The 12358-nt window shown below is 35.8% G+C and overlaps 1 protein-coding gene across 3 annotated transcripts in view; it reads left to right on the top strand.

Annotated features, from left to right (window-relative positions):
• LOC123540722 (plexin A3-like) overlaps window positions 1-12358 on the top strand; it is a 181979-nt gene that overhangs the window by 70626 nt on the left and 98995 nt on the right. For all 3 annotated transcript variants that reach the window (XM_053545547.1, XM_053545543.1, XM_053545549.1), the window contains one exon: window positions 7345-7439. In XM_053545547.1, coding sequence (XP_053401522.1) covers window positions 7345-7439 — 95 coding nt within the window. The remainder of the gene's footprint in view (window positions 1-7344; window positions 7440-12358) is intronic.

The following is a 12358-nucleotide window of genomic DNA, read 5'->3' as shown; positions in this document are numbered from 1 at the left end:
AGAATTTTTTTTGCAGAGTTACGGGACTTTGTTTTTTGTTACTATACTATATACATAGACACAATCTTGTGCGCACCATCTCTCCTCATCCCCTTGACACAATTTAATGAAACTTCACACAAGTGATCAGTAACAACAGTAGTTGTGCATGAGGCATGTTAGGTTCTTTCAACGACAAAAATTGCAGAGTTACGGGACTTTGTTTCTTCTTAACATACTATGTACATACAGTCTGCATATGCAATCTTGTGCGCGCCTAATCTTCCGAACCCTTGCACACAATTTAATAAAGCTTCACACAAGTGATCAGTACCAAACCTAGTTGTGCATGGTGCATGTTACGTTCTTTTAGATAAATATTCTGCATACTTATGGGACTTTGTTTTTTGTTACTATACCGATACATACAGTCTATATACATACAGTCCACATAATTATGCAATCTTGTGTGCGTCAAATTGCAATGTACTGTGTCAGTGCATGCGGGGGAACATTCATCAACTTTACTGATAGCTCTAGTTCGTAATTGAAGTTTTTTCACCACATATTTAATGTTCGATAGAGGTTTCGATACTCATTTTGAATAGTCTCGTCTTAACCTACTGACCTACTTACTAGTTTTTGAAGGTACAGCATAGAAATTTAGATCACGTGTATATCTTTTGATACAGTTTTCAATACTCATATTCGATACTATTCTTTACCCTGATTTACTGACCTACTTGTTTTTGAAGCTACAGCAAAATGATTTGAACTATCTGTATAAAGTTCGGGAGTTATCTTTACCATGACCTACTAATCTAGTTTGTTTTGTTTTTGAAGCTTTACGAAAGAAACTTTGTTCAAGCATGCAACAAATCTCAATCGAACGATATAGGGCCATCATGAACCTCTTGTTTAACAGATTTCAGAAGTTATCTTGATTAATATTTACCATGACCGACTCACCTTTTTTTTCTCGCTTGGTTGTTTTGGAAGATTTAGCAAAAAACAAAAAAAAGGAATAATATAGGGCCATTATGGCCCTTTTGTTATATAGTCCAAATGTCTCTACATAAGCGATTAAATTAACAAGTTACATTATCTATTGGCATATTGGCATATAAAAACGCCAGGTAGTTTAAATGGTCTATATATAATATAGTATAAACAGTAATTAAATAATTATTTCGAGCGAAGCAATACACATACGTTTGTGGAGTTATATATCTTGTTTGATATCTTTGCCTGATGCGAAATTAGCAATGCTTTCTTTTATACTGAATGTGAATGATATTGAAAAGAATGGAATATTAGTAGCTATTTCGATTTATATTGTCTACCATAATTGTTCAAATTATAACCATAGGTTCAAAAAGTGTGTACATGTATGGCATGTATATAATGTAGGCTCACATAGAAGAAACCTAACTCTGTACTTATACAAACACACTTGAAGACTTGTACATAGGTGAGCGCTTTAGGATCAATAACCCTCTTGTTTTATTAGCTCACCTGTCACGTAGTGACAAGGTGAGCTTTTGTGATCGCCCTTGTCCGTCGTCCGTTCACAATTTTTAGCTCACCTGTCACAAAGTGACAAGGTGAGCTTTTGTGATCGTGCGGTGTCCGTCGTCCGTCGTCCGTCCGTGCGTACGTGCGTCCGTGCGTCCGTAAACTTTTGCTTGTGACCACTCTAGAGGTCACATTTTTTGTGGGATCTTTATGAAAGTTTGTCAGAATGTTCATCTTGATGATATCTAGGTCAAGTTCGAAACTGGGTCACGTCCCTTCAAAACTAGGTCAGTAGGTCTAAAAATAGAAAAACCTTGTGACCTCTCTAGAGGCCATATATTTCACAAGATCTTCATGAAAATTGGTCAGAATGTTCATCTTGATGATATCTAGATCAAGATCGAAACTGGGTCACGTGCCATCAAAAACTAGGTCAGTAGGTCTAAAAATAGAAAAACCTTGTGACCTCTCTAGAGGCCATATATTTCACAAGATCTTCATGAAAATTGGTCAGAACGTTCACCTTGATGATATCTAGGTCAAGTTCGAAACTGGGTTACGTGCCTTCAAAAACTAGGTCAGTAGGTCAAATAATAGAAAAACCTTGTGACCTCTCTAAAGGCCATATTTTTCATGGGATCTGTATGAAAGTTGGTCTGAATATTCATCTTGATGATATCTAGGTCAAGTTCGAAACTGGGTCACGTGCGTTCAAAAACTAGGTCAGTAGGTCTAAAAATAGAAAAACCTTGTGACCTCTCTAGAGGCCATATATTTCATGAGATCTTCATGAAAATTGGTCAGAATGTTCACCTTGATAATATCTAGTTCAAGTTCGAAAGTGGGTCATGTGCCTTCAAAAACTAGGTCAGTAGGTCAAATAATAGAAAAACCTTGTGACCTCTCTAGAGGCCATATTTTTCATGGGATCTATATGAAAGTTGGTCTGAATGTTCATCTTGATGATATCTAGGTCAAGTTCGAAACAGGGTTATGTGCGGTCAAAAACTAGGTCAGTAGGTCTAAAAATAGAAAAACCTTGTGACCTCTCTAGAGGCCATACTTGTGAATGGATCTCCATAAAAATTGGTCAGAATGTTCATCTTGATGATATCTAGGTCAAGTTTGAAAGTGGGTTACGTGCCCTCAAAAAGTAGGTCAGTAGGTCAAATAATGAAAAAACGTTGTGACCTCTCTAGAGGCCATATTTTTAATGGGATCTGTATGAAAGTCGGTCTGAATGTTGATCTTGATGATATATAGGTCAGGTTTGAAACTGGGTCAACTGCGATCAAAAACTAGGTCAGTAGGTCTTGAAATAGAAAAACCTTGTGACCTCTCTAGAGGCCATACCCTTGAATGGATCTTCATGAAAATTGGTCAGAATGTTCACCTTGATGATATCTAGGTCAGGTTTGAAATGGGTCACGTGCCTTAAAAAACTAGGTCAGTAGGTCAGATAATAAAAAAACCTTGTGACCTCTCTAGAGGCCATACTTTCCATGGGATCTGTATGAAAGTTGGTCTGAATGTTCATCTTGATGATATCTAGGTCAGGTTTGAAATTGGGTCAACTGCGGTCAAAAACTAGGTCAGTAGGTCTAAAATTAGAAAAATCTTTTGACCTCTCTAGAGGCCATATTTTTCAATGGATCTTTATAAAAATTGATCTGAATGTTCACCTTGATGATATCTAGGTCAGTTTAGAAACTGGGTCACGTGCAGTCAAAAACTAGGCCAGTAGGTATAAAAATAGAAAAACCTTGTGACCTCTCTAGAGGCCATATTTTTCATGAGATCTTCATGAAAATTAGTGAGAATGTTCACCTTGATGATATCTAGGTAAAGTTCAAAACAGGGTCATGTACCTTCGAAAACAAGGTCAATAGGTCAAATAATAGAAAAACCTTGTGACCTCTCTAGAGACCATATTTTTCAATGGATCTTCATGAAAATTGGTCAGCATTTTTATCTTGATAATATCTAGGTCAAGTTCAAAACTGGGTCACATGAGCTCAAAAACTAGGTCACTATGTCAAATAATAGAAAAAACGACGTCATACTCAAAACTGGGTCATGTGGGAAGAGGTGAGCGATTCAGGACCATCATGGTCCTCTTGTTTGTGAACACGATAGGGACCACGATTTGAAATCAATTTCAATCAAACTTGCACACAACTTGAACTGACATAATATCTCGGCTCCTTTCAAAATCTGGCCAGATCCCATTATAGGTTCCAGAGTTATGGTCCCTTAAAGGGCCAAAATTTACTATTTTTGGCTTGTGAACACGATAGAGACCACATTTTGCAATCAACTTTAATCAAACTTGCACACAAGTTGTGTTGGCGTAATATCTCGGTTCATTTTGAAAACTGACCAGACCCCTTCATGGGTTCCAGAGTTATTGCCCTTTAAAGTGCCAAAATTTACTATTTTTGGCTTGTGAACACGACAGAGACCACATTTTGCAATCAACTTTAATCATTGGAATACTATCTCGGTTCATTTTGAAAACTGGACAGATCCCTTCATGGTTTCCAGAGTAATGGCCCCTTAAAATGCCAGAATTTGCTACTTTTGGCTTTTGAACACAATAGAGACTACCTGTTGCAATCAGCATGAATCAAATTTGCACAAAATTTGTAATGACATAATATCTGAGTTCCTTTCGAAAACTGGCCAGATCACATCATGGTTTCCAGAGTTATGCCCCCTTAAAGGTCCAAAAGTGGTTATTCTGGTTTTTGCAGCCATATACAAATGTAAAGACTTCATTTATGGTTTGATTTGATACAAACTTGCAAAATGTCTTCAACAACAATAAATCTTGGATTTCACAATGAATCAGTCAGATTCAATTATAGGTTTTGGAGTTATTTATATCTAATTACCTCCCCAGATTTTAATCAAACTGGATTCTGTACTGATAGAACTCATTTGAAATTTCATTATTGTCATTAGTTGGACTGAGACAATCAGGGTAGATAACTATGGACTGTTTTTATGTCAAATTACGTCCCTTTATTTCAAATTTAAATGGGTATAAATAAACATACCTAGCAGCTTCTAATGAGATTAGTTTCAAACATTATTGACTGAATTTATGACAAATTACCTCCCTTTAGTTTTATGTAAATGAATATACGTTAGCAGCTTTTAATGAGATTGGGATTAAATGTTATTTAAGTCTTCCAGGGTAGGAAAAGTCATGCTGGTACAAAAATGCAGCATTTGAGCCTATGACCCTCAAATGTTTCATGGAAATTGGCCCTGACTAGTACGTGACCCATAGGTCAAAGGGACTGTTACAAGAAAATATTTATCCTGATGATATTTAATGTGTATGCCAATGTGATCTATGTCAAAACTTGATCTTATCATTAAGAGCAATGATCCTCAGGTGAGTCGTATAGGGTCATCATGGCCCTCTTGTTGAGAAAATTAAAGATATATTATTAAACACATCTCCAGCCAATTCATTAGTGTCATAGGATTTAGTCTTAGCATAAAAACTTTTTGCCTAAAAGAATATACTCATCTCATTTAATCAATTTCCGAGGAGATAGATTTATTATAATTTCCCTGTTTGAGCCGCATTTTCGTTATTGGGTATCGCCTTTGAATTAAAAATCTAAAATCAATAGGAGTTATCTGCTGGTAATTATTAATACCCTATCAACTTTAATAATCATAGGCCCAAACGTTCTCAAGTTATCGTCCGGAAACTGTTTAAATGTAACGGGTCACTGTGTCCTTGACTTTTGATTTACTGATCTCAAAATCAAAATCAATATGAATCATCTACTGGTCATGATCAATTACCTATTACATTTCAAAGCGATTTTAGTTAACGTCCGGAAATCGTTTAAACTTGACCTTTAACCTGATATCAAAATGAATAAGGGTCATCTGCTTGTCAAGACTAATCTCCATGTCAACTTTTATGATCCTAGGCCCAAATGTTCTTGAGTTATCATCCGGAAACCGACTGGTCTAAGGACCGGCCGATCGTCCGAGGGACAGACCAACCAACCGACATTTGCAAAACAATACACCCCTACTTCTTCATGGTATGTGCATCCAGTAGTGCTAGAAACAAAGTATTAACCCTAAATATATAGAATAAAGTTATTGGCGCACAAGTTTAGAGCAATAGAAAGCCATTGAACCTTTTTCTGTTTTAAACATTGCATTAAAACATATTTTTTTGGACTTTAAAATATCATGCATCATAAAAATCTGAAAAAGGGAAGTGATTGTAACAAAACTGAAAGCAACAAAGTTATTTCTATCTTAATATGCATTATATGTTATGCTTAATAAATGGACCAAGTTTGAAAGGAATATCTTCGTTATTTTTCAAGAAATATTAGTTTTTGTGTCGAAAGCCAATAAATATCACGACAGTTGCTCAGGTGAGTTTTTGTGATCGCTCGATGTCCGGCGTCCGTCATCTGTCTGTCTGTCTGTCTGTTTGTCTGTCAACATTTAGCTTGTGTATGCGATACAGGCTGTATTTTTAATTGATTTGCATTGAATTTTTCTCAGAATAATTACCTTGATAAAATCTAGGTCAAGTATGAAAATGGGTCATCTGGGGTCAAAAACCATGTCACTAGGTCAAGTCAAAGACAAACATTGTGTTGCAATAGAGGCTGTATTTTTCAATTGATCTTCATGAATTTTGATCAGAATGATTATCTTGATGAAATCTAGGCCACGTTTGAAAATGGGTTATCTGGGGTTAAAAACTAGGTGACTTGGTCAAATAAAATTAAAAAAAAAACCTTGTGTATGCGATACAGGCTGTATTTTTCAACTGATCTTCATGAAATTTTCTCAGAATAATTGCCTTGATAAAATCTAGGCAAAGTTTGAAAATGGGTTATGTGGGGTCAAAAACTAAGTCACTAGGTCAAATCAAATAAAAAACTTGTGTATGCGATAGAAGCTGTATTTTTCAATTTATCTTCATGAATTTTGGTCAGAATGATTGTCTTGATGAAGTCTAGGTCAAATTTGAATATGGGTCATCTTTGATCAAAAACTAGGTCACAAGGTCAGATAAAAGAAAAACCTTGTGTATGCAATAGGGGCTGCATTTTATACCGGATCTTCATGAAATTTGATCAGAATGTTTGTCAGGATGAAATCTTGAAGGAGTGTGAATATAGATCATCTAGTATCAAAAACTAGGTCACTCGGTCAAATTAAAGAAAAACCTTGTTTACGCAAATAGGGGCTGCATTTTACACTGGATATTCATAAAGTTTAGTCAGAATGATTGTCTTGATGAAATCTATGTCAAGTTAGAATATGGGTCATATGGGGTCAAAAACTAGGTCAATAGGTCTAATCAAAGAAAAACATTGTGTATGCAATAGAGACTGTATTTCTCAACTGATCTTCATGAAATTAGGTCAGAATGATTGCCTTGATGAAATTAAGATCAAGTTTGAATATGGGTCATCAAGGGTCAAAAACTAGGTCGTTAGGACAAATCAAAGAAAAACGTTTTGTATGCGATACAGGCTGTACTTTTCAGTTGAGGTTGATGAAATTTGGTCAGAATAATTGCCTTGATCAAATCAAGGTCAAATTCGAATTAGGTCATTTTGGCTAAAAAACAGGTCACTAGGTCAAATTGAAAAAAATACTTGTTTACACTTAAGACGCCACATTTTTGGTCCAATCTTAATGAAAATTGGTCAGAATATTTGTTTCCATGAAATCACCAGGTCAAACATGTTTACACTGTTATGGTGTGTTTCTCAGGTGAGCGACCTAGGGCCATCTTGGCCCTCTTGTTTATTTAGTATTTTTATTTAAAATCATATTACATTTTAGGTGTTTAAGTTGCCAGTACAGTCGTGTTCAAGTTATTCCACGTGTAATGATTGCACACATGGTGGTCATTGTGAATGGTGTCCTCTTATAAACAGGTAAGCCGTACAATTTACAATTGATGGATTTTCATTCAGAGGGGATTAATAAGTCTTTTTGGGTAAGTCGAAGTTGTTGTATGTAGCTTTCCTGGGAATCCACTTTCATTCACCTTGCATGAACCAAACATATTTTTACCCCAGTTTGATGATAAATGTATAGTCAAACCAGAACAATTTACTCTTATAGTCACTTCTCCGCGAAGTAATAGAATAAACAGTAGATATTAACAGAAATATAAACGCTTATTATGAAGAAAAGAGCAAATTTTAAATATAAAATATTAAAAAGAGGTAATGCTATAATCATGCCTCCCAAAATGTGGGGAGATATTTCGAAATGACCGTCCGTCCGCCAGTGTGTCACGAATACATACAGGATTTTACCTTGTACGGAGATTAAGCATCATGATTTGTTTTGCATTGCGTCGGTATTTTAAGGTAGAAATGCATGTTGGTGGCGACATAGCCTGTTTAATTTTGGATAATGTTTGCCCGCTTGAGTACCCTTAAAATGGCATATACTATTTTATAACGACTAGTAGTTTTGTCCAAACTACTCCTTTGAAAACACTGGTAGGATTTTAACAAACCGCTATAAGGAAGTTCAGTTCCGTGGCTTGTTTTTCATATCATAATAATTTACTGGTTGCTTGCATTTTATGGGAGTTATGGCCATTAGATGAAGTTGTTCCAAGAGCTCACGGACCTTTATTGCAAGAATTCAGGTCAAAAGAAGTTTATACAATATTTCATATCCTCCATGAAAAACCCATTTCTTAAAGGTCATTGTTTGACAATTTATACATTTACTGACAATCAAATAGTTACTGTAATTAAACAGTTAAAAAAACTGGTAGACGTAAACTTTACCCTACCCCATAATATTTTTACAAGTGATTTTTACCTCCCCTATGACAAACATAAGTGAACAAAATATAGATAGGCACGGCTTTGACACTTAAGAAATGGGTTTTAATGGAGGATATGAAATGTTGTTTTCAAAAATGTATAAAACTTTTTTGGCCTTAATTGTTGCAATAAAAGTCCGCGAGCTCTCGAACTAAGTGTTTTCGCCTGTGTATATCTAAGAGAACAATTAAACTACTTATCTAGTTTCAAATTAGTTGTACAGTGGACATTTCTGACAGGCAAAATTAAGTTATTTATAGAGCTGCTCAATACGAAACTTAGTTGGCCGTATTTTACCTGTTTTCGGTTGAATGATTTTAAGGTGATATTTTGATGAAATTTATTTGTTTATATTTATTTTGTTAGGTTTAAAATCGCACCGACACAGTTATAGGTCATATTGCGATTTTCAAGCTTGGTGATGGAGGAAGACCTCAGGTGCTCCTTCGTGCATTATTTCAACACTAGTGGGCACCTGGGTAGAACCACGGTGTCACAATAATTTGCATTTTTTGACAAATTACTAACGTAACAAATAAGCACACCTAGTGCTTCATTCCTTTTTCATTCTGTCATTTCTATAATTATAGTTGAATTGCTGTAAATAATAGTATTTGGTCGTCATTTATGGGCTTGTTTACAGTACTGTGATAGATGGATCCCAACATCACGACTTATCTTATATACAATAGTAAAAGGGAACCAACTATTTGTTAAAGCATGTACTCGCCGTATAATATCATATACGAATTTGGATCAATCAGAATCAGGTTCTATGAATAGCACTATTAAGAGCGTACCTCTGCTAGCCTATAAATTGTATACGGATGACAGTGAATTCATTCTGTATCCAACGATCGAGATTCAACTAATAATTTATTCTAGTACCTTGATGAGAAAATTTTACTTTAACTTCGCTGTCAGGACGGATAAATTATTTAAATGAGGACGTTTGAGGTTCATACTCTAAAGAAGAGTGTAGAATTGTGACAGGTTTCGAGCTTTAGAGCCAGCGCATAGAAGTTAAACCTTTATATTTGCTATAAACAATAGAGTTCCAGCTTATAGACAAGGTTCAACATTATTGGCGAAGTACAACCAAGACATCGGGGTCATAACTATATGGTAGTTAAATGCTATATCTTATAGCATATAGGCGCTGAGCATCCAAACATCAGGGCAATTATACTAAGTTGCACATCGGCTGAACATCAACGCGATAGCACTCGTATGATGTTGTTTCAAAGATACCGCCTGACGGAAACTTCAACAAAAAGACAAGTCAAGTATGGTACTGTACCTCCAGCCTATAGGAGTTTGAGCTGATAATTATTAGTAAAAGGTTGTTAGTTTGAAACATTGAATGATTTGCCTGATCCCTGAAGTTATATAGCACATAGCTGAAATCATTTACAAACCATTGGTACACGAATCGTTTAGGCGAGGTAGCCAGAGAAAACTATATATGAGATATATAGCTCTTATTAACATAGGACATTCTACATAGTTTGTCAGCTAGTCTACAACATAGTCACCTTAGCAAATGGACCGATTTCATTGCTCAAGATACTAAAGAGGTAGGAACTTCCCTGGGTCATATACTAACTCGAATCAGGAGGAGCAAGTGATTTGAAATCAGCGATTTAACAACTCGGCCACGGAGGCCCCTAAAATTTATTTGTCCCTTATAAGCTTAGCTTAGTAGTATAGTAATATGTCAAGCTTATACATATTCTATACTACCGATACAGTAATTTCTGTACAGCTCAGTATCAAACCTAATTGAGCATTTAGTTGAATGTGTTAAGACGGAGAGCCTTTGAAATAAAAGATGTTATATTTCATAATATTTAGACATAACACTTTCATATCATCACTAGTCCTAGTCATTTTAACACAGGATGTGCCTTGATCTTGTTCAAGTTCAAAATGGCCCTGATCAGGTGAAGGTACAGAGTACTGGGCCTTTCATTTATCAATAACTCCTCATTCACTTTTGCCTACACTCTGGCACCTACATGTCCTCACCAGTCCGAACTATATTTGCATCAGTATGTCCAGATTTATGCCCTTGCTTTATCTAAAAGTGCCATATTTTATTATGTTTATATTAAGAAACCTTCAATTTCCAACCAATCTCTCTCTCTCTCTCTCTCTCTCTCTCTCTCTCTCTCTCTCTCTCTCGTATGCCACTCAAGTTTCATTTTTTTGTATATCAACGTCTGTAGAAGCCCGATAGATTGTTGTAGACCGAGGGCGCTATTCTTGCATAAAAACATGTCACGAAGACTACATGTGTTATTTTCCCAGGTGATGATTTCACAATTACGGTATAATCATTATTATACCATTCTGTTGTTCCTGAAAACGGTCAACATGTTTTAAATATCCAAAAATATGACAAATTGACAACATTATCAAAAGCATGTATTCAACATTTTTGTTAAAGAATTATTTTTATCTCCCGTTATCACAAATATGACGACATTTTTGCATTTCACTTTCAAGTTCAAGAAACATCTTCAAGAATGATTATTTTACTTACAAATTTTTTTATTATGATTTATGACATTTGCAGCTTTTGACAACAATGGAATCGTTTATTTATCCTTATGCCCAGTTGGAAAGAGAGTAGTCAAGGGGTGTAAGCGTGACGTCCATGTCTTACTGGAGATGGCCGTGCGTTTGGGGTTGGGTACTAACGCAACTAAATATCTATGAATTTGACTGCTTCTTTCATGCTACAAAAAAGGTCTTAATGAAAGAAGCAAGATGCAAATACCCGTCCGTAATGTCCGTAAGCGCAACACATAAAGAATCTGAACTTAAAATTATTCCTGTTTAAAACTAATCGCTCGATTTTAAAACAATTTCACATAAATGTTCTTTGAGTGACTTTCTACCAATACTATTCAAAAACGCCTCGTAACATTAAAAAATATGTTTCGTTAAATTATTACGATTCGTCAAAAAAACAACCATGAACACCAGAGCTACAAACGCGACATAAGCCCTAAACCAACGGTCTGAGATTTTTTACCAATGATTTTTAAATTACTTTGACTTCCCAAAATAGTGGCCGCGACAGTGCATGTTCTTATATAATATTCTTTTTAGAAACTGTAGGCCCAATTTTAAAATGATTTCACACAGTTGATCCTAAGATGACGCTCTACCAAGAATGTTCAAACTATTCTGATGACTGCGCCTCTCACGATGCCTACGGCACCACTGAGATGCCTGCGGCTCTAGACTGAAAAGTCGGCAGAACGAGGGGGATATGCCTTTTCTCTGACATGTATTTTATCTCAGTTGATCAGATATCATGTCTTTATATAATATACTACAGTATTACATCATTCCTTTTTCTGCAGGTGGTGAAATGACTCGGAATATCCACTGCTTTTGTAATTTTCACGTTACTTATCCGATGAAAAACGCACGCAAAATAACAATATTACATATTTCTTCACAAACTGGGCATGGATTTGTCGGCAAGACACAACTGCATCCCGCTGCATTCCCCGATTTCTAAAAAGGTTTTTACTGTAAAAAGACAATAACCAAAAACGTTTCATATTACTCACCGTGCTCGTTATTTTGTAAACATCCTGCGCAATGCCTGCGCCGTCGGAAGCGCGATGCCTTAATTTCAGTGCGGCACATTTTGTGCCACAGGCAACGTTTCATAACCGTGTAGATCATCAATGAAAAAGAAGGAAAAATGTATGGACGGTGAATCCCTAAGGAATCAACCACAGACGTAAGTGATACCATGAAAACAAATCCGGCCATAGTAAGAAAAAGAATAAATGACAAAACCGTGGTTTATTTATACTGGTGTAACTGTCAGTTTTCTCCCCAGTTGATTTCCTATCAATGGAAAAAGTCAACCATTTTGAAACGATCAATCTGGTTGATTTTTTAGCTGGAAACAAAACATCAGACTAGTTGGTATCTTCCCCTCCCAAACCCCTGGTTACTTTTGGCCAACCTTTGATGCTTTT

This window comes from Mercenaria mercenaria, chromosome 1 (genome assembly GCF_021730395.1).
Source record: "Mercenaria mercenaria strain notata chromosome 1, MADL_Memer_1, whole genome shotgun sequence".
NCBI classification, from domain to species: Eukaryota; Metazoa; Mollusca; class Bivalvia; order Venerida; family Veneridae; genus Mercenaria; species Mercenaria mercenaria.
This window is presented reverse-complemented; position numbering and strand designations above follow the sequence as displayed.